The 19,837-nt window shown below is 43.8% G+C and overlaps 1 protein-coding gene across 5 annotated transcripts in view; it reads left to right on the top strand.

Moving 5' to 3' along the window:
• The window catches only part of NPL (N-acetylneuraminate pyruvate lyase), a 79,327-nt gene extending 66,663 nt beyond the window's left edge, over positions 1-12,664 (top strand). For all 5 annotated transcript variants that reach the window (XM_030205917.1, XM_030205916.1, XM_030205915.1 and 2 more), the window contains exons 11-12: positions 721-760; positions 12,183-12,664. In XM_030205917.1, coding sequence (XP_030061777.1) covers positions 721-760; positions 12,183-12,325 — 183 coding nt within the window. In that variant the 3' untranslated portion in view covers positions 12,326-12,664. The remainder of the gene's footprint in view (positions 1-720; positions 761-12,182) is intronic.
• Positions 12,665-19,837: the final 7,173 nt, after the last annotated feature.

The following is a 19,837-nucleotide window of genomic DNA, read 5'->3' as shown; positions in this document are numbered from 1 at the left end:
GGAAGCTCAGCATATCACCTAAGCATCTTTGTCCCTCCAAAAGTCAACTGAATTCACATATATGGGGGAAAGCAGCAATAATTACATGTGCTTCAAGCAGTGGCGTAGCCAAGGGTGGGCTTGGGTGGGCCCAGGCCCACCTACTTTGGGCTCAGGCCCACCCAGTAGCAGCACATCTATGAAGTGTCTGGCAGGGATTCCCCAGCCCCACCAGCTGAAAATTCCTGTCCTTCCTGCATACCAGCCTTCCCTCTGATGTATTCCTGCCTATGCGGAAACAGGAAGTTGCATCAGAGGGAAGGCTGTGGAGCCAACATGAGTAGTGTGTGTATTATTTGCTTCTTGCTGCCAGTGAAAGTCTACTATTAAAAAGGTAAGGGGGGAGGGGGATATTTGAGAGACCTTATGACATGCAGGTGAGAGAGGGAGAGACCAAATCACTTGTGGGACAGGGTGGAGTTCTTCTGCCCACCCACTCTGGGCCCAGGCCCACCCAAAATTGGGTGTCTGGCTACGCCCCTGGCTTCAAGGATTCAGAACATGAATATACCAACTTTGCTTGTGATGGAAGAGGGCAGAGGTGAAGGTAATCTGAATTCTTCTGCAGCTCTATTGCGCAACTAGAAGGTTTGGAACACTAATTGGATGATGCCTATGTGATGCATTTCCTGTTTGGACATTAACATGCTAATTAGCCCTCTTTTTTTCCCTTTTCCTTAGTTTCTGATGCAGGAGTTTTTCAGCTATGTAATCCGTCATGGTATGTGCAGTATTTCTAAGATCAGTTTTATAATTGTGCTTAATAAGCTGTCAAAACCAAAGCAGAAGTAAGTGTGGGGGGGGGGGGTTCCCCAACTTGGATTTTACTTATAATCCAAAGTATGAAACACTATTACAGATAGGAATATGTTACGATGCGTCTTCCCCCTGCCCCCCTTCCCATGTTAAAGATCTAAACATATTGAAGCAATTAAAATGTACCTCCAGTACTTTACCCATCATTTAAATCTTATTCACCAATGTCATATAGGGCTCCCAACAGGGCCGGTCTTAGGCCGAGGCGGCCGCATAGGGCCCCGCGCGGCGCCTCAGTCAGCCTCTTCCCAGGGCCGGCGGCGATCCGACGACACGCTATTCTGCCCGCCCTGGCGCCCTCTTCTCCCCCCCAACCAACAAGGATCCTTTTTCTTTTAAATTTACCCGCCTCCGTCGCCGACTCGCTGGAATCTGACTGGACACTGGACAGCACAGCAGGCATCGTCGCTGAAAGCGCTCCTCCCCTCCCAAGTGCACCCGACGTCTCTAGCAGAATGGAGAAGCTTCCTGATTCGTTCATTCTCAGTGTCCCGCCCTCGAGAATGAACGAATCAGGAAGCTTCTCCATTCTGCTAGAGACGTCGGGTGCACTTGGGAGGGGAGGAGCGCTTTCAGCGACGATGCCTGCTGTGCTGTCCAGTGTCCAGTCAGATTCCAGCGAGTCGGCGACGGAGGCGGGTAAATTTAAAAGAAAAAGGATGCTTGTTGGTTGGGGGGGAGAAGAGGGTGCCAGGGTGGGCAGGCAGTTGAACATGGGAGCAGGAGGGCAAGGGAGAGAGGACCTGGACATGGATGGCAGGGCTCAGGGAGAGAGGGGGATTGCTGGATAGGGATGAATGGAGGGGGCAGGGGACAGAGGAGCATGCCAGGGCAGGGCTCAGGGAGAGAGGGGAATTGCTTTATAGGGATGAATGGAGGGGGCAGGGTACAGAGGAGCAGGGCAGGGCTCAGGGAGAGAGGGGAATTGCTGGACATGGAGGGCAGGGGAGAGAGGAGAAATGTTGGGCACGAATGGAGGGAAGGAAAGACTAAGGAAGGAGATGCACATGGATGGAGGGGAAGGGATAGAGGAGAAATGCTGGACAATGACATGGATGTAGGGAAGGGGAGGAAAGTAGATGCACATGGAAGGAGGGGAGTGAGGAGAAATGCTGGATATGCATGGAGGGGAAATTGCTGAATTTAAGGGCTGCATTGGAACACTGAAGGCAGATGCTGAAACTCGAGAAAGGATAGGGACAGGGCTACAGATGGTAGACAGGACACATAAGGACACAGGAGGATGGTGGACGTGGTGAGAGAAAAAATATCAAATGGAAAGAAGACACTGCATAAAACAGAAGACACTGGGACCAAAGCGAATAGAAAAACCAAATGATCAGACAACAAAGGTAGAAAAAAGTATTTTATTCAGAATTTATTAATTGGAATATGTCAGCTTTTGGAAATGTGCATCTGTGATATTTTGCATGTAAGTTTCAATTTTTCTAGTATTGCTGCATGCTGAGTCTGACTTCTTGAGGTAACTTTCCAGTTCAGTATTTTTAGAAAAAGTTTTATTTATGAAATTTCAAATAAAGACAAATGAAGCTAAACTTGTACAGAAAAACTGATTGAAATAATAAGCACAATGCTATCATGAAACTCCCCCTCCCCAGAAATTATTCAGTTCAAGTCCACTACAATTAGTAGTTCCAATTCTCATAACCCCGGGGGGGGGGGGGGGGGTCAGAGGTGCGGACACACAATCTCTCCACTGCAAAACACTATACACAAACTTGTGCAAAAACACACTCATAACCTTACCAAACCATAACAGCACTAATTCCAAGGACAGGACGAGCACAACCTTATGCGTGGAAAGGCAGAACTGTAATTACACCAGGCTCTAAAACACCAATACACTACCTCGTAAAAAAAACAAGACAAAAAGGGCTGCAAATGCTACACGCTAGGATACTGCATCAATGGGGTGGAGCTGGGGTGGGGGCGGGGCTAGGATGGGGCCCCACCAAATTGGACTGCATAGGGCCCCGCACTTGCTAAGACAGGCCCTGGCTCCCAAACACTGTTACAGTTCCATTCTAACATGCACAGTCACAATTTACCCAACACTTTCTGCAAAGCAGATGCATCCATTTGCTTCCAACATTCAGCTATTATATGAGCTGCAGTAACCACATACTCGAGAAAATTTCCCTTTCTGATGTGGGGCAGTGGCTAATTTGTCAAAACTATACCCATTTACTTAACCACTTTACCCTTCGTACTTTTTCTATAAATCATATTACCTCAGCCCAAAATAACAGTATCTTTGGGCACAACCACAAAATGTTTGAAGGTTCTCCTTTGGCCACACTTTACACTCAGCACGTCACCTTAAAAAAAAATTTTTTTTCTAGCCTTTCAGGTATATAATGTGCAAAAGCATTTTTATCCATTTTCTATTATATTGGAAACTATGTACAGTGGGGGAAATAAGTATTTGATCACTTGCTGATTTTGTAAGTTTGCCCACTGACAAAGACATGAGCAGCCCATAATTGAAGGGTAGGTTATTGGTAACAGTGAGAGATAGCACATCACAAATTAAATCCGGAAAATCACATTGTGGAAAGTATATGAATTTATTTGCATTCTGCAGAGGGAAATAAGTATTTAATCCCTCTGGCAAACAAGACCTAATACTTGGTGGCAAAACCCTTGTTGGCAAGCACAGCGGTCAGACGTCTTCTGTAGTTGATGATGAGGTTTGCACACATGTCAGGAGGAATTTTGGTCCACTCCTCTTTGCAGATCATCTCTAAATCATTAAGAGTTCTGGGCTGTCGCTTGGCAACTCGCAGCTTCAGCTCCCTCCATAAGTTTTCAATGGGATTAAGGTCTGGTGACTGGCTAGGCCACTCCATGACCCTAATGTGCTTCTTCCTGAGCCACTCCTTTGTTGCCTTGGCTGTATGTTTTGGGTCATTGTCGTGCTGGAAGACCCAGCCACTGACCCATTTTTAAGGCCCTGGCGGAGGGAAGGAGGTTGTCACTCAGAATTGTACGGTACATGGCCCCATCCATTCTCCCATTGATGCGGTGAAGTAGTCCTGTGCCCTTAGCAGAGAAACACCCCCAAAACATAACATTTCCACCTCCATGCTTGACAGTGGGGACGGTGTTCTTTGGGTCATAGGCAGCATTTCTCTTCCTCCAAACACGGCGAGTTGAGTTCATGCCAAAGAGCTCAATTTTTGTCTCATCTGACCACAGCACCTTCTCCCAATCACTCTCGGCATCATCCAGGTGTTCACTGGCAAACTTCAGACGGGCCGTCACATGTGCCTTCCGGAGCAGGGGGACCTTGCGGGCACTGCAGGATTGCAATCCGTTATGTCGTAATGTGTTACCAATGGTTTTCAGTGGTGACAGTGGTCCCAGCTGCCTTGAGATCATTGACAAGTTCCCCCCTTGTAGTTGTAGGCTGATTTCTAACCTTCCTCATGATCAAGGATACCCCACGAGGTGAGATTTTGCGTGGAGCCCCAGATCTTTATCGATTGACAGTCATTTTGTACTTCTTCCATTTTCTTACTATGGCACCAACAGTTGTCTCCTTCTCGCCCAGCGTCTTACTGATGGTTTTGTAGCCCATTCCAGCCTTGTGCAGGTGTATGATCTTGTCCCTGACATCCTTAGACAGCTCCTTGCTCTTGGCCATTTTGTAGAGGTTAGAGTCTGACTGATTCACTGAGTCTGTGGACAGGTGTCTTTCATACAGGTGACCATTGCCGACAGCTGTCTGTCATGCAGGTAACGAGTTGATTTGGAGCATCTACCTGGTCTGTAGGGGCCAGATCTCTTACTGGTTGGTGGGGGATCAAATACTTATTTCCCTCTGCAGAATGCAAATAAATTCATATACTTTCCACAATGTGATTTTCCGGATTTAATTTGTGATGTGCTATCTCTCACTGTTACCAATAACCTACCCTTCAATTATGGGCTGCTCATGTCTTTGTCAGTGGGCAAACTTACAAAATCAGCAAGGGATCAAATACTTATTTCCCCCACTGTAGGTCTCTTGAAGAAACCCTCAACAGTGTAGTTCTGCAGATCTTGTCTGTAGACTCTTCATCTTTATCTCACTTCACCCAGAATTTTGATAACTGTTCTCCAGGGGGTTGAGTTTTATATAGCTGGTAAATCCCCTTCTTCCCCTTAACAGTACCCAACCTTAATACCAATTCAGCAGGGCTGTCTTCCTGTATAAGGTTCCTCATTGCCCTTTGTTTCAAAAAATGTTTTACCTGAAAGTACTTGAAACAATCTTTTTCTTCCATATCAAATTTATCCAGTAATTCCTCAAACTGCAGACTCCGATCAATTGTCACCAGTTGACACAAGGATTTTAATCCTCTTATTCCCTGTCAAATGAACCTTGAATCTATTTTCCCTGGAGGAATTTCTTGAGTATATCTTAATACAGATCAGTTGTAAAGAAAAGCTAACTATTGAATAGTCATCTCCTGATTCTATCCCAAATATCCATTGTTTAGCTTGGTAAAGGGATTGATCCATTTCATACTCATAGTTGTCTCTAAGATACATAGAAAATTCCACAAAGGAAATTATCCTGTTCCAACTCTACTAATTGTTTAGTTTTTAATAGATCATTCTAAGACTACTCTCAATTGGACCACATAATAATAGCACTTAAAGTTTGGTACTGCCATGCCTCCCTTATTATTCAACATCCCTGATCACTTGAGGGGGAGGAGGACCTTTTGTTCCAAATATGGGCAAACCTTCAATGTATCAGTCAAATGGCAGTGTATAAAAGAGATAAATATAATTTGGTAGCATAATTTTAACAGCATTTACTCACATATCATATTTAATCCACCTCACCTATCTAACTCTTTTGAAGAAAGCCTTCAAAAGAGGACCTATAATTTATTTCACTCCAAATTGGGCATTAACTAAATACCCAGATATTTACTATGTGACTTAGCCTATTTAGTGTATAATGATTTTTTATTGATGACAACACATGATAGATACAACCATCATCAATGAACATACAAAGGCAAGTGGAAAGTAAGCACATGTTAACAGCAGTATGATATCTGTCATCTAACTTAACAATCCATATCTCCCTACCTTCTACCCAACCCATCCCTAACTCAACAAGAAGGTAAGATAAGAAGTAAAAATATCCTTAACAAACAAACAAAAAACATATAATATGTATTAGGTATCTGTTACTGATGCACAAACCGCCCTTCCAGCAGCGCCTTAACGACCCCAGAGACAGCCAATAAAGATTTTAAAAAATAATAACAAACAGCATCCAAGGCATGTGTGGTATGGGGACTCCTCTCCAAAAAATGTGAGGAAAGAGCTTCCTCAAAAATCCCCGAAAACAAATGGGGAAAAGAGAGGAGAACACCAAAGAAAAGCTCTCTCCTTTTCACCTCCCTTATCCTTCTCTCCTCGCAACCCCGTCTCTCCCCTAATATGTGTTTAAAATCAAACTTCTAGCCCTGTGTTGGAGAGATTGAATATATATATCCCACACCACCACAAACAATTTTTTTCTATTTAGGAGAACATTTGGCATGTCTCTGCTCCAATAAAATCAATGCATGCATGCGACTTCTCCAGGCCCAGAAAGAGGGTACTGCATCATCTATCCATACCCCTAAAATAATTTGCTTACCCAGGACTCCTGCCTTACGAAGAAGAACATGATAATGATTAGAAATACGAAAAGCGCATATTTATCCAAGAGCAATCCTGCTGGCAAAAATGGCAAGAGTGAAGCCCAAAAGTCCTTCAAAATAACGTAAAATGGCTTTCCAAAATAGTTTTACCTTCAGGCAACCCCAGAAAGCGTGGGAAAAAAAAGAGTTATAACCCTGATTACATTTCTGACATAGTGGTATCTCCACTCCACTGATTTTAAATACTTGCTCCTGTATAAAATAAGCCCTAAACAGTGTGCGAAACTGACATTCTCGCAATTCAGCACTCACTGATATTTCAGGTTTGTGTTTAACTAATTTAGTAAAGTCTAAGGCGATGGCAGTCGAACCTGAATTTCTACTCCATTTGTGAATTAGATCTTCTCTAGACCAAGAAGGAGAGATTAACTGTAATTCTCCAAGAAGGGAAGAAATCGACAAGCCTCCTTCTTAGAACTTATCAAAAAACTCCTGACTTAGCCTATTTAAAAGAGTAATGCCTCTTAAGCTCCAACTATCTTTTTCAGGACATTTATGTTTAGGATCTCAGTTTGTAAAGTGAACTTGGAAATAAGTAAAAACCTTTGGTTGTCGGATGCTTCCCGTCAAGCATCATCCAAATTGAATTGTGAAATCAAGTTTTTCATCTCTTCAAACCTCTGTCTCATCCACTTCTATCCATGCCAGGATTGGTCATAATACCCCTTCTATAATTAGATGGTCCATGGCAAACCCAATAGCTTATTTGCCACAAAGTCAAATGAAATACTGTTCATTAGTAAGACCATAGAGATTAGCCAAAGTATAAAGTTGTCCTTGTATGGTGATTTTTTTTTTTTTTTAATGTATCTCCCTCATCCCTGTGTTTTTTCGTTTTTGCATGTAACAAGACAGGCAAATAAACCAAGGGAAAGCACTTGTGTATGTAACAGGACCTTTGTGCTTAAGAGGAGATGATTTTCTTACAAGAAATCCACTTATAATTTCAATGAGTTGCATCTTTATAAAATAGATGATGCTTTTGGGAGGGGGAACACTGTTACATTCACTGCAATAAACCTAATGGAAGCATCTTTACTCAGTCATACATCAGTTCTTTATCTTGTGCATGCTTATCAATAGTACATTCCCTCACACTTCATTCCATTTCCACTTCAGGCCCTTATACAGCAGCTTGATGCTAGGATATTGCGAGAAGATGCTGGTCCTTTTTTTTTTTTTTTAACCTTGTAATAGCAAGAGTCAGGGGCAACAGGATTGCTCCTGTTCCAACCACAGCAGGGTGGATGTGATTCAGGGCAGGGGGAGCTCTTGATTTTTGAGTACCAGCCCCTTTAAGAAGCAACCAGGACCAACCTTTCCCACAAGATCAGCTTTCCCACCCAAGAAAACCCTAACAATCTTATTTGTTTAGTTGTTTATATACCAAGTCAAACAACTTTCTTCAAATTAATGTTAAACTGTTCGTGAGCCCTTGTGCCTAGGCCGAGGCTTAGGAAGGACCTTGGCCGAGGCCTAGGGTAGACCAAACAGACGCAAAACAATACCATGGCCACAAAGCCCTGCACACTCAGGACAATCAACTAGCACACCAGAAAAGGGAGATAGATCACTCAGGCCAGACGAACGGGAACCCACTCATACAGAATCCAAGCATGCGGGCCTCACAGCCGAACTGGAACAGAGTCATTCACTAGGGAAGGGAAAAAGAACAACGAGGGGTCCCAAAAGGGACTGAAGCACATGCAACATACACAGCGCTGGCTAGTGAGACAAGGGAAGGGTGACAGACAAAAAGCTGGCAGATACAGGCTATGACCAGAGGAAGAGAATGCAAACAAAGGCTACACAGAAACACGGGTAGCAGAGGCAAAGCCCACAGGGAAAAGGGAAAGCCGAGGACAGAACAGGACACAGACTCTACAAGAGCGAAGTTCCACAAGAACACTCTAGGCTGTACCATACAGCACTCAAGGGAAAAGGGAAGCCACTCATAGGAACATTCTAGGCTGTACCATATAACACTCAAGGGTGAAGGGAAGCCATCTATAAGAATACACAAGGCTGTGCTACACACACTCAAGAATAAAGGGAAACCACTTATAGGAATACACAAGACTGTGCCACTCAGTACTCAAGGGTCAAGGGAATGCACTCACAAGAATACACAAGACTGGCCACAGAGTCAAATAACAGACACTAGAGACAAAGGGAAAATCAAGCAAACAGGGAAAGCTGCCTTTACATACACCAATCAGATAAGGAGCAAGCTCACAAGAATCAGGAGACAAACACAGCAGACAAAGAGTTAAAGCAGGCTAAAGGGAAGGGCTGCTTTTAACACACAAGTCAGGAAGGAGCAGGCCTTACTCTGCAGTCAAAGGTTTAAAGCTAACAAAGGGGAAAAACAAACAATGTTCTTACCAGAACTCAATAGCACACAGAGACAGAGTAAACAGAGCACCCACAGCTGCATGGAAGCAAGGCAATCAAGGAAAGCAGCTAAGCTAGGGAAACAATCAGGCATACGCTGGGAACAACCAGTGCACACAGAGAAGCTACAAGCAACAAGAAGAGTAATCAAACTCCAACGGATGCACAGTGTGCTACTAGCACAGACAGAGAGAGGGAAAGAGGCTCAGCTGACAGGAATCAACACTAAAGCAAAGGCTGTAGGGAGAGGTAAGGTTTAAATAGATCTGGCTTCTGACGCCTGTTGCTTCAGACGTCAGCTCAATCCCTGACAGGCCAATCAGAAGTGAGTCTCAGTCATTCCCCTGCCTGTCTTAGCAGAATCATAGCAATTAATCACCTTACTTTCTAACTCATCTTATTCTCTTGCCTATCTATATGTTCCATCTTTGCTTTACCCTTCACTATCAGTTAAAATGTTCTATTACGTATTGTGCTGACATTGTACGTAGTATACCATGCCATACTTTTTATTGTTATTTGAATATTTTTACTTCTGTAATTGCCTATTCCTCATGTTTGATCTATTCTTACTGTTCATCGCCTTGAGTGAATTTCTTCAAAAAGGTGGTAAATAAACCCTAATAATAAATAAATAAAATATTCAAACAGTCCCCAAATACAAAAATGCACCAAATCCTAGTCATCCTAATAATACTCCTCCTATTCATGGCAGTCCTTAGTTATTTTACAATTGGATCTTATGAGCTATTATCACAATTCAACATGCCAATCTTCCAACTCTAGAATGACCTTCAGATGTTTACTTGATTTTACTCCAGTATCTGTAGCTCAATACTTTGCCCTGTAGAGGAAATGTGTCTCATTATGCAGGAGAGATTGGGTGCCTCCATATGTCATTCTACAGTTCGCTGTCCCCAGTGGTCCCCTTCCCTTTAGTGCCGTGCCACCTTCCACCGGCAACGCCGTTTTCTTAGTCTCCGCAGTGATTAAAGAATCCATGGTAGGCCAAACAAAGGCCTCACGCTCACTTTCAGGCAACGGATAGAGGCGGGACATAGCCCTAGCCACTTTGAGGCTCGCTTCCGGGACATCCCATTGAGCCGAAATTAAGGTGTGCATGGCATCATGCACGTGGAAGGTTCTAGGCGGGCGCTTCGTCCCCAGCATAATGGCGGAGCCAACAGGGGCTGAGGGAGAGACGTCCTCCGGAGAGGAAATCTTCAAAATGCTCATGGCCTGCATTAACAGGTTGGGCAAATCCTCTGAGCGAAAGATCCGTGCTGCAGAGGGGTCATCCGCTCCATCCGAGCGGGAATCCGTCTCCTCCAAGGAATCCCCAAAGGACCGTTGGGAGAACTCAGATACGCTGCCCTCATCTACATCAGAGGAAACAGCGTCCTCTAAGGCCTAGGCATCCACCCGAGGGCGTTTACTTCCGGGGGCCTCAACCCCTTTATCGGACAAGGGAGAAGGGGCAGCGTTTTGCATAAGAAAGGCCTGATGCAGCAGCAAAATAAACTCGGGGGAGAAACCCCCCAGACTGTGCACTTCAGCAGCTTGGGCCACAGCCCTAGACGCACCCTCAACCGGCGCTCGCAAGAGCAGGGGAGAACCATGCTGCGCATCTAAGATGGCTTCCGGCGTGACACTCCGCGAAGGAGCCGCGCGGGAAGAACGGCGCTTAACTTTAGCCGCTTTTTTGCCGTCGCCCAAATCAAGGGCGGCCATGGCATGAACGTCTCCCAGCTCAAGGGCGGCCCAAGAAGAAGCCGTCCGAGCAGAGTGGCCGGCCAAGATGGCGGAGTCGAGCAGCGGGGGATGGGCATTTATGGCGGGAAAAACCGCCGCGCCGGAGGAAGACCCGGGACACTGACCGGCCTCCAAACTGACACCCAACAAGGGCGAATCAGATTTTAAAACCCCCGCATCCCCGCTAGAAGCGCACACGCGGTCCGGGGAGCGATTCTTCGCGCCCTCGCCCTCCGACGCCATAGGCCACGTGGAGATCAATCGGGGAACCCCCTGCCCGCTATAAAAAGGTAAAAATTACCTGCTTCTCGCTCCGAGCTGTAACGACCTGGTGTCCCAGTGAGTAGCTGCAATAAACGTTTAAATAAACGTCGAAATAAACGCCCTTAAAGACGTTCAAAAAAATTTTTTTTTTTTACGGAGCCAGCGGGAGGGGGGAGAAAAGGAGGGACCTGGCGCCACCAGGTTTGCACTTGCTCAAGAAGAGCCCTCAACCCCAGGCACTCAACAAAACCTAAAAATTAGGCTTGGAGGCCTAGCCAGAGCTGCTGCTGTGTGTGACCACCACCTGCTGAGATAGAGAACATACTGAGGAGTTTCCGGCAGCACATGACCACATATAGGGAGGCAAAAGGATTGCTCTCTATCTCCACCTGCTGGTAGATGGACACAACCCACCAGTCTATGGATTGATCAGCATGATGATATGGAACAGATGATTAAGGCATAGAAAAGGTGGGAATGGAACTACTATTTTTGTGAACATGAATATGATTTAAGATGCCCTTTCCAGTTCATTTGATTTTATGTGTTGTATCTTAGGTTAAACAATTTTATTGAAACTTTTCCCTAGCTTACAGACAGTTTAGGAGGACTTCTTAGATGGCCCTCCTCCCCCCCTCCCTCTGTTGAAAGAAAAGGGTGATTTAGTCCATTAGTTTGTATAGAATGATTGGCAAAGCTTGGTAAGAGGCAGGAAACATTTTGCACTAGAATCAAAATAACCACTGATTGAGCTGTAAACAGATAACTTGGGATCAGCTGCAAAAATGTGCATTGACCAAAGCATGTGTTAACTTGTGGTGAATTAATTCTGTGTTATTTTCTAAGGAAGTATAAGTTACGTGGACATTCTAAAATTTGCATGCCTTGTAGCGCTATAGAAATGATAAGTAGTAGTAGGAGTAAAACCAGGCTTTTAAGGAACAGGAAGAGTAGGAGGGATCAGACTATGCAATATAAAGAATATTGTGAAGCTTTGCCTTGTTTCCCAGGCCTTGAAAACTTGCACAACTATATTATGTTCTGAATTCCAGTTTTGTGCAAAGAAGTCTCTGATCATGGTCCTTCCTAGGAATTCAACTTGAATCTGTTTGACTAGCCCATGTCACATCACTGTCCTATCAAAAAAATCTGTGACAGTATATTAACATTTTCTCTTCTCTCTAGGTTTTGGAATACCAGAGACTAAAGCCATCATATCTGTTGCCTCGAATATCCCAATGGGCCCGCCACGTTTACCTCTACAAAAGAGCTCCGATGAATATTTAACCAAGATTATAGCACAAATGAAGAGGCTTGCTCTTCTTTAGGACCTTCGGTTGTATTCATCCTCGTAAGCTAGAATCGTAGGATGAGTTAAACACTTAGAATGACCTTCAGATGTTTACTTGATTTTACTCCAGTATCTGTAGCTCAATACTTTGCCCTGTAGAGGAAATGTGTCTCATTATGCAGGAGAGATTGGGTGCCTCCATATGTCATTCTACAGTTCGCTGTCCCCAGTGGTCCCCTTCCCTCTGGTCCTCAGCAAAACAAGCAGCTTAAAGGTTTGCAAACCTGGAGATTAATTTCTTACCATTGAGGAATCCCATAGATTTTTACATTGGAATGATGTTGGCTACACCTCTATAGTAATTTAAAAAAAAAAAACTTCTTTGTGTGCCACCTGTGTTAATGCTTAGTGACAAAAGCATTGAGAGGGAAATTCTATAATCACACTAGAAAGATCGATGCTAAGTGTAACTCTATAAAGGGTGTGTTCCCTTTATAGAATCGTATTTAGCGCCAGTTTCTACACCCAACTCTGGGTGCCACACTTATGCCTGCTGAAACCTTGTGTAAATCCCTACGCCCAAGTTGGGCGCAGAGACCTATTGATTCTATACTACTTCACACAACTGTTTGGAACGCCTATGCCCCTCTCATAGCCACACACCCTTTTGGGTTGCACGGTATGGGGTTCAGGCACTCAGTATTGTAGAATAGTGCTCACCAGATGTGTACAAATTCTCATTGGTTGTTAGCACCCAATTGATAGTTATTGACTTGTTAAGCAATTAAGTTGCATCTGAGCTGTGTGTCCAAATTTGGGCATTATATATAGAATCCGGGGGTTGGTGTCTCTGAAATTCTCAGTCTATAAGAGACCAAGGCAACCTCTAATGCAGATTTACAGCATTCTAGTTCTTTTATAATGTTCAGTGGCTGCTTCAGGAGAATTTCTAGAGGAAAGAGCTAATACATTTAAAAAGATATTTTTATTCGGGTTATACAAAGATGTATTTTTGTAAACAAGACTGCTTAACATCTAAGCTCAGCATTTTATATAAAAATAAATAAAATGTATCCACACATGATTGTATAAAAATTCTAAAGTGTATTACTATTTGCCATATGCCCATCTTGTATCCAATACAGTATATCATTTTCAGGTTGATGTCACCTAAGTTCTGTATCGCTAATAATTTGCATAGCTGTTCCCTAAACTACTTAGAGAAGCCGTGTTAAGAACAATTATAGGGCTGTCATGGATGCTAACTGAATGGCTCATGATGTCAGTTGACACTGTATGTGATTAGCCAGCATATTGGTAAATTGTGACACGGTTTCAAATGTGGCTCTTCACAAAGACTTCATGAAACTTGCAAGAAAGTAACCAGAATCTTGCAATTTTTTAAAATTCTTTTACATTTGTATATTTTGAATTGATGCTGAGTGAATCTAGCCTCAAGCACACGTATAAAAAAAAATCTAGAGAAAATATTGTAGAAGCAAAAGTACAAAATAAGAATGGTAAAAGTCCCGTAGTGTGTGCTTGTACAGGGTTTTACTTGCAGAATTTTCCTTTTTTTTTTTTTTCCCGGTACTTCAAACCCCTCTCCCACACACTTTTACTCATGTTACAGAACCTTCAAACTTGGCCTCTTTTGACCAATTTCATGATTGTACAAGTGACCTTCACATGTTGGGTGGGGTTTTTTTGTTTGTTTTTGGTTTTTTTTAGAGCATTTTCCCTGTGTAAAGCATGTGTTGTACATGGAAAAGGGCTCTTACAAAATTGTGTAGCTATCATTGCATGTATAAATATGCATGCTGACATATGGCAGACAGACATTTCTGGGCATATAGTTTGCACAAGATATGGATGGAGTTTTAATATATGTATGTTTTCTAAAATAAAACACATGAGTACATACATTTGCACTTGCTCTAAAGATGTATGCTTGAATTTGTGTACTACTGCCAATATAGTTCTGGACCTGTAAGAATTTTTTTTTTTTTTTGTAACCCTTGCCCCTCCTTCCCTCCCCCCAAATTTTATGTGTGGGTGTTTGTGTATGTTAAAGGCTGCTACTGCCACCTTCTCACCCTCTTTTCTCCCTGCCTTTTTTTGGTAAGCACTCCTGAATGTTAATTATATACAAAGGATGTTGAAACATTTTTGGTGTGCCTTCCAGCCAGTAAGCATGGTATGTTTGACTACCTTTCCACCTCCACAGAGCATTCCCAAACTTTATCCAATATAGACCATGCTGTGTTAGTACTTAACATTCACATGTCCTCTGACAAGAACAAAACAAAATAGCAGACTTCCATTCTCCGCCTACTTGGAGCCTTTTGTCTTTTTTTTTTTAAAGAAACCAAAAGAATACAAAACAAAATATGTTCAGTTTGTTTGCATAACGATTGTGCTGCTGAAAGGGTGTGTAACATTCAGAACTTCAAACTTGATTCAACAGTCACACTCTTATGTCCAACAGGAACTTCCATCTTCTACCTGTATAGAAGTGTTGTTTTCTAATATGGACTAGTTGATTTTTTTTTTTTTCAACAATGTTTGTATGGAGATAAATATGGTGAATTAATGCTGATAATGTTAAAACATGAAATAAAACAATAAATCTTTGTAAAGTAAACTCATATGGGAAAAAATCTAATAAAGAAAAACTGGAGAGCTCTGTTTGTGCTTGGAGTTGAAATGGTGTTGGGTTAGTTGTCTTGGGGCCCTGTTTACTAAGGTGCACTAGCATTTTTAGTGTGCGCTAACTCTAAAGACACCCATATATTCCTATGTGTGCAAATGCCAATTTCTCTTTCTTTCTACTTGACCAGTCCAAACAAACAGGTTGTGTCCACCTACCGGCAGATGGAGGTAGAGAAACTGAATTGTTCCAGTGATTTTGCCAGTATAAGGACTGGGGGGGGGGGGGGGGGGAGAGATGCACAAAGCTTACCATGCTTGCAATGTTTGCTTTAGCCTGGTTGTAGCCAGTCTAAAGCAAACATTATTTAAAGTCTAATGCATAAAAGGTCCCTTTTACCGTTTCCCATAGCAGCTACCGATTTAACCCTATAAAAACAAGCTCATAGTATTAAAATGGTCATTCTGGCTGATGCACAGACATTTCCATGCACTTTTTATGTGCAAACCTTTAATGGCAGGTCTGGAACTGTCAAGTTTCACAGTACCCCTGGTGCTCCAGTAGACTCCTCTTGATCCCCCCCCCCCCCCAAACCTTAAAACTCCCTGGTGGTCTAGCAGACCCCAATCCTGCCCCCTCCCAAACCTTTAAAACCTCTTGACTCTTGGTGACCCCCCTCAAGAACCAAAAATCCCTGGTGGTCCTGTGGACCTCTTCTCAAGCTCCCCCTCCCCTTCACATACCTAAAAGTGTTGAGGCAGAAGCAACACCTACTCCCTCCTGCCTGTGTATCCTGGGATGCAGGGGCTGAGCACTGCCATTTTGAGAGAGGTAGGCCTAGAGCCAGGAGGGAATAGGCATGGGGAGGGGGGGTCGGGTCACTAGACCTCCGTAGAGTTGTTTTGAGGGAGGACTTGAGAGGGGGGTCCATGGGACAACTAGGGATTTTCTGGAAATACAGTGGAGGGGGGGGTCACTTGACCACCACAGTTTTTCTGAGTTGTGCTGGAGGGACTCCAGAGGGGGTCCAGTTGACCCCCCTCTCGAGTCTCCCCCCCCACCCCCGTGCAACTCAAGAAACTCTGGTGGTCCGACAATTGCATTTGACAGCTAGGCACTTCCAGAGTTACAAACAGCAACCGATGCACAGCTCAGCACTTACAGAGTTGCAAACAGTGACCAATGCACAAATGGGATGGCATGCAAGTAAGATGCATGAAATTTTAATGGCGACCTTTGTGCATTGGCTATTAAATTTCTGTGCATCTTATTTGTATGCCATCCCCTTTGTGAATCGGTTGCTGTTTGCCACTTGGTAAGTTCACCCGCGGCTGCTATATTTAACAGCAACCTTTGTGCATCGGCCCCTGGGGCAGGCTGGAATTCTTCAGTATTTCTCTACCTCCAGTAGATGATGAGGTTGGGCTGGTGCAGTAGAATTTAGCACGGCTAAACTTGGAGTCCTGGGATACAGTCCACAGCCTGTAATCCTGGTACTAGGTCCTTGGGGGTTGGGACTACAATTCTTACCCCAGTGGAGCCTAGAGAACCTTCTTTTTAAATCTCCTTCCCCAAGCTTTAGCCCAAAGACTCCAGCTCACCGAGCGAATCGGTGCAGCTCCTTACAGATACCCTTCCGGTGGGAATGGGCTAGCAGGTCCCCCCCCCCCCCCCCCCCCCAGGCCCTGTCCTGAATCTTAAAAAAAAAATAGGAAGTGTCTAATTTGGTTAACTTTATTTCCCTAGCTCAAAATTAGGCACTGTTTATAGAATAGCGCTTAGTGCTGGGAACTGTGACTACTTTTAGATGTGACCATTTACACTAACAAAACCCTGGTGTGGATCCCCTTTATTCTAGAGTGGCACACACAAATTGTGGGAATGCCCCTGATCCGTCCATCATCCTCCCATGGCTGTGCCCCCATTTTGTGGATCGAAGTGTAAATTTTAATTCCAATTAACACTTATAATTTATGGGGCCCAATTAGTGCTAGTTGGCTTGTTATTGCAAGTGCAAATTTGCACACACAATTTGTAGAGCTATTTATAGAATTGGGGGGTCTGTGTGCATCTCTACAAGGCATTGGCAAAATTATGATTGTGGCTTCTGAAGATACGATGCTGATCTGGGTGAGCTTAATAAAGTTAAAAGAGTTAACAAATGTGCTAATTGACAACCAAATTTGAACTCACTAGTCAGACCATTGGGAACTGGTGCCTTGGTATTTGCAAAGGTAGAAATAACTTTAAGTAACTCTCTGGTTATTATAGGTAAATCTCTCTCTCTTTTTTTTTTTTTAATTGTTGAAAAAGTGAGGTGTAATCTATACCATCAAGAAAGGTATTCATATCTTGAGTAGTGTAAGCTCTGTCAATCAGGGAGGTCTCCATGTTCAAGTGTACAGCACTGCGTACGTCTAGTAGCGCTATAGGAATGATAAGTAGTAGTAGTAGAGTAGTGGACAGTACTTGGATTGAATTAATTTGGAATAGAATTGTTCAAATAAAGATAACATTTATTTAGTATCCATCAGTACTTGACCCATCTCATTATGTAAGGCAGAAATATGTTCCCTACATTTTTTACCATTTAAAAACTTAGCTAATAGCCAACCCATTTTATTAGCACCTGAATATTGACCAGATAAATGAATTAAAATCATCGGCCTTGGCTTTAGTTGATAAAATTAAATTATATTCATATTTACATTTGAGAAGTTTAATAGACTATATAGTCTGGAGTTTGAATATGTTTGGCTTCAAGATTTTGAATTTCTTGTTGTAAATCAGATTCTGTTTTAGAATCCTGTTTTTGTTTCCAAGCAATCATAATAATTTCTCCATGAAGGGTGGCTTTGTAAGCCTCCCATAAGATAGGTGAGGGCTACATCAGCGGTGTTATTTCAATTAAAAATTAAGAATTCAAATTAGTAATTTTGACAAAGTTTTGATCATCTAAGCTAGAATTGTTAAACCTCCATGAGTTATTTTTAGATTGAGGATTGTCCGCAGGGCCAGACTGACCATTCGGACAACCGGGCAGTGTCCGAGGACCCTTAGGCTCTAGGCTCTGCCCGGTTGCCCTTGCCCGCCACTGCACACTACAGCTGTCAGCTGCCCTGGTAGTCTAGTGGCTGCTGCCACCGCACACTACAGCCACCCTGGCAAAGTGGTGATTCTCACCGCCACTGCTTGTGTCCAGGGTTGCCAGGTGGAAAATTTTTTTCCCACCCAAATCCAGCCCAAAACCCGCCCAAAGTCAAACCCCGCCCCTGACACCCCCACCCCCGCGTCATCATCCCCACCCCTGCCGTCATCACCCCCGCCCCCGCCGTCATCGACCCCGCCTCCCACGTCATCAGCCCCGCTCAGAACGTCAATAACCCTGCCCAAAACGTCACTAACCCCGCCCCCCATGGCCGAAAAAAACGCTTAAAAAACCGCCCAAAAGACCCCAAACAAGCCCAAAAAACCGCAACCCGCCGCGGGCAAAAATTTCCCGCGGCGGGTCGCGGAAAACCGCCCAATCGGGCGGTAAAACCCACCCACCTGGCAACACTGCTTGTGTCCTGTGCCGGCTCCGCAGTTTAAAATAGTGGCCGCGAACTCTCGCGAGACTATCATGAGAGGTCGCAGACACCATTTTAAACTGTGGAGCCGCTTCGGACAGCAGTGGCACACTCCGCAGCAGCATGGAAGAAGGTGGGAAGGGGGAGTCTGAGGGACACGCTGGGCATGAGGAGGGTAGATGGGGAGATCAGAGGATATGCTAACATGGAGGAAGGCAAGGACTGCGGGGGTGGCGATAGTGTGTGTGTGTGTGTGGTGGGGGGAGGGGAGGGGGCAGGTGCCCAGAGTACTCTCAGTCCACCCCTTATTGTCCACATTTAAGAGGTGAGATATTGCAGCGTGGTCAGATAATATTATAGGATGAATAATGGGTTTGGTTAATATTGGAAGTAATAAGGGAGGAGATAAGAAAATAATCTATTCTAGAGTACAATTTGTGCAGGGCAGATAAATATGTATATTTTCTAGTGGTAGGATGTGTTAAAATGCCCTGCATCAACCAAATTAGCATTACTTATTAAATTTTGTAATTACACAAGGGTTCTAGATTTTGAGGGTCTGCAGGAGGAGATTCGGTCTAAAGTTATATCTAAAGGTTGGTTAAAATCTGATCAACTCTGGGGCGTCATAGACTAATGCATCAATATTTAAAATGGTGTATGTTTGTTTTGAGATTGTCAGATTTAAGTATCATTAAAGCTTTCAGGGTCTGTGGGGTTTTTTTCTCACTGCCTTAACCTGTTCGGGTCTGTGTTTGTTTTTCTTTTCTTCCTGCTAGTGCTCGGAGCTGGTTTAAAATGGCATCCCAGAGTCCACTGCTAACTGAATTGGAGCTCCAAGTCTTTTCATTGCTACTTCCTGCAGCTTTGGGAAAGTCTAAGCAGAGCTTCACAATTGATTAGTTAATTCAATTGTTGCGGGGGGGGGGGGGGGGGGGGGAGCTCTCCTGAAAGTTTTGCTGCCTATTTGGCCGTCATAGGCGTAGTTTGATTGTTTCAATTGGGGGGGGGGGGGCAAAGGATGGGGCGGAGCATATTAGCATATTCATTTGCATATATACATATGCAAATGAATGTGCTAATATGGAGGAAGGAATTGAAATTTACAGACAAAATATCACAGATGCACATTTCAAAAAGCTGACATATTTCAGTTAATAAATTCTGAATAAAATACTTTTTTCTACCTTTGTTGTCTGATCATTTAGTTTCTCTATTCGCAAATGATATGAATGCTTAATTTGCAGTTCCCTCTCTTTTAAGCATCCCCTCCTCTGCAGTTTGGCAGCTGGCCTCTCTCTCAACTGTCCTCCTATTGTCCAGTAGTTCA

The sequence above is a fragment of the Microcaecilia unicolor genome, chromosome 6 (assembly GCF_901765095.1).
Source record: "Microcaecilia unicolor chromosome 6, aMicUni1.1, whole genome shotgun sequence".
In the NCBI taxonomy this organism is placed as follows: Eukaryota; Metazoa; Chordata; class Amphibia; order Gymnophiona; family Siphonopidae; genus Microcaecilia; species Microcaecilia unicolor.
The sequence above is the reverse complement of the archived record's forward strand: the minus strand, read 5'-3'. Positions and strand labels throughout refer to the sequence as shown.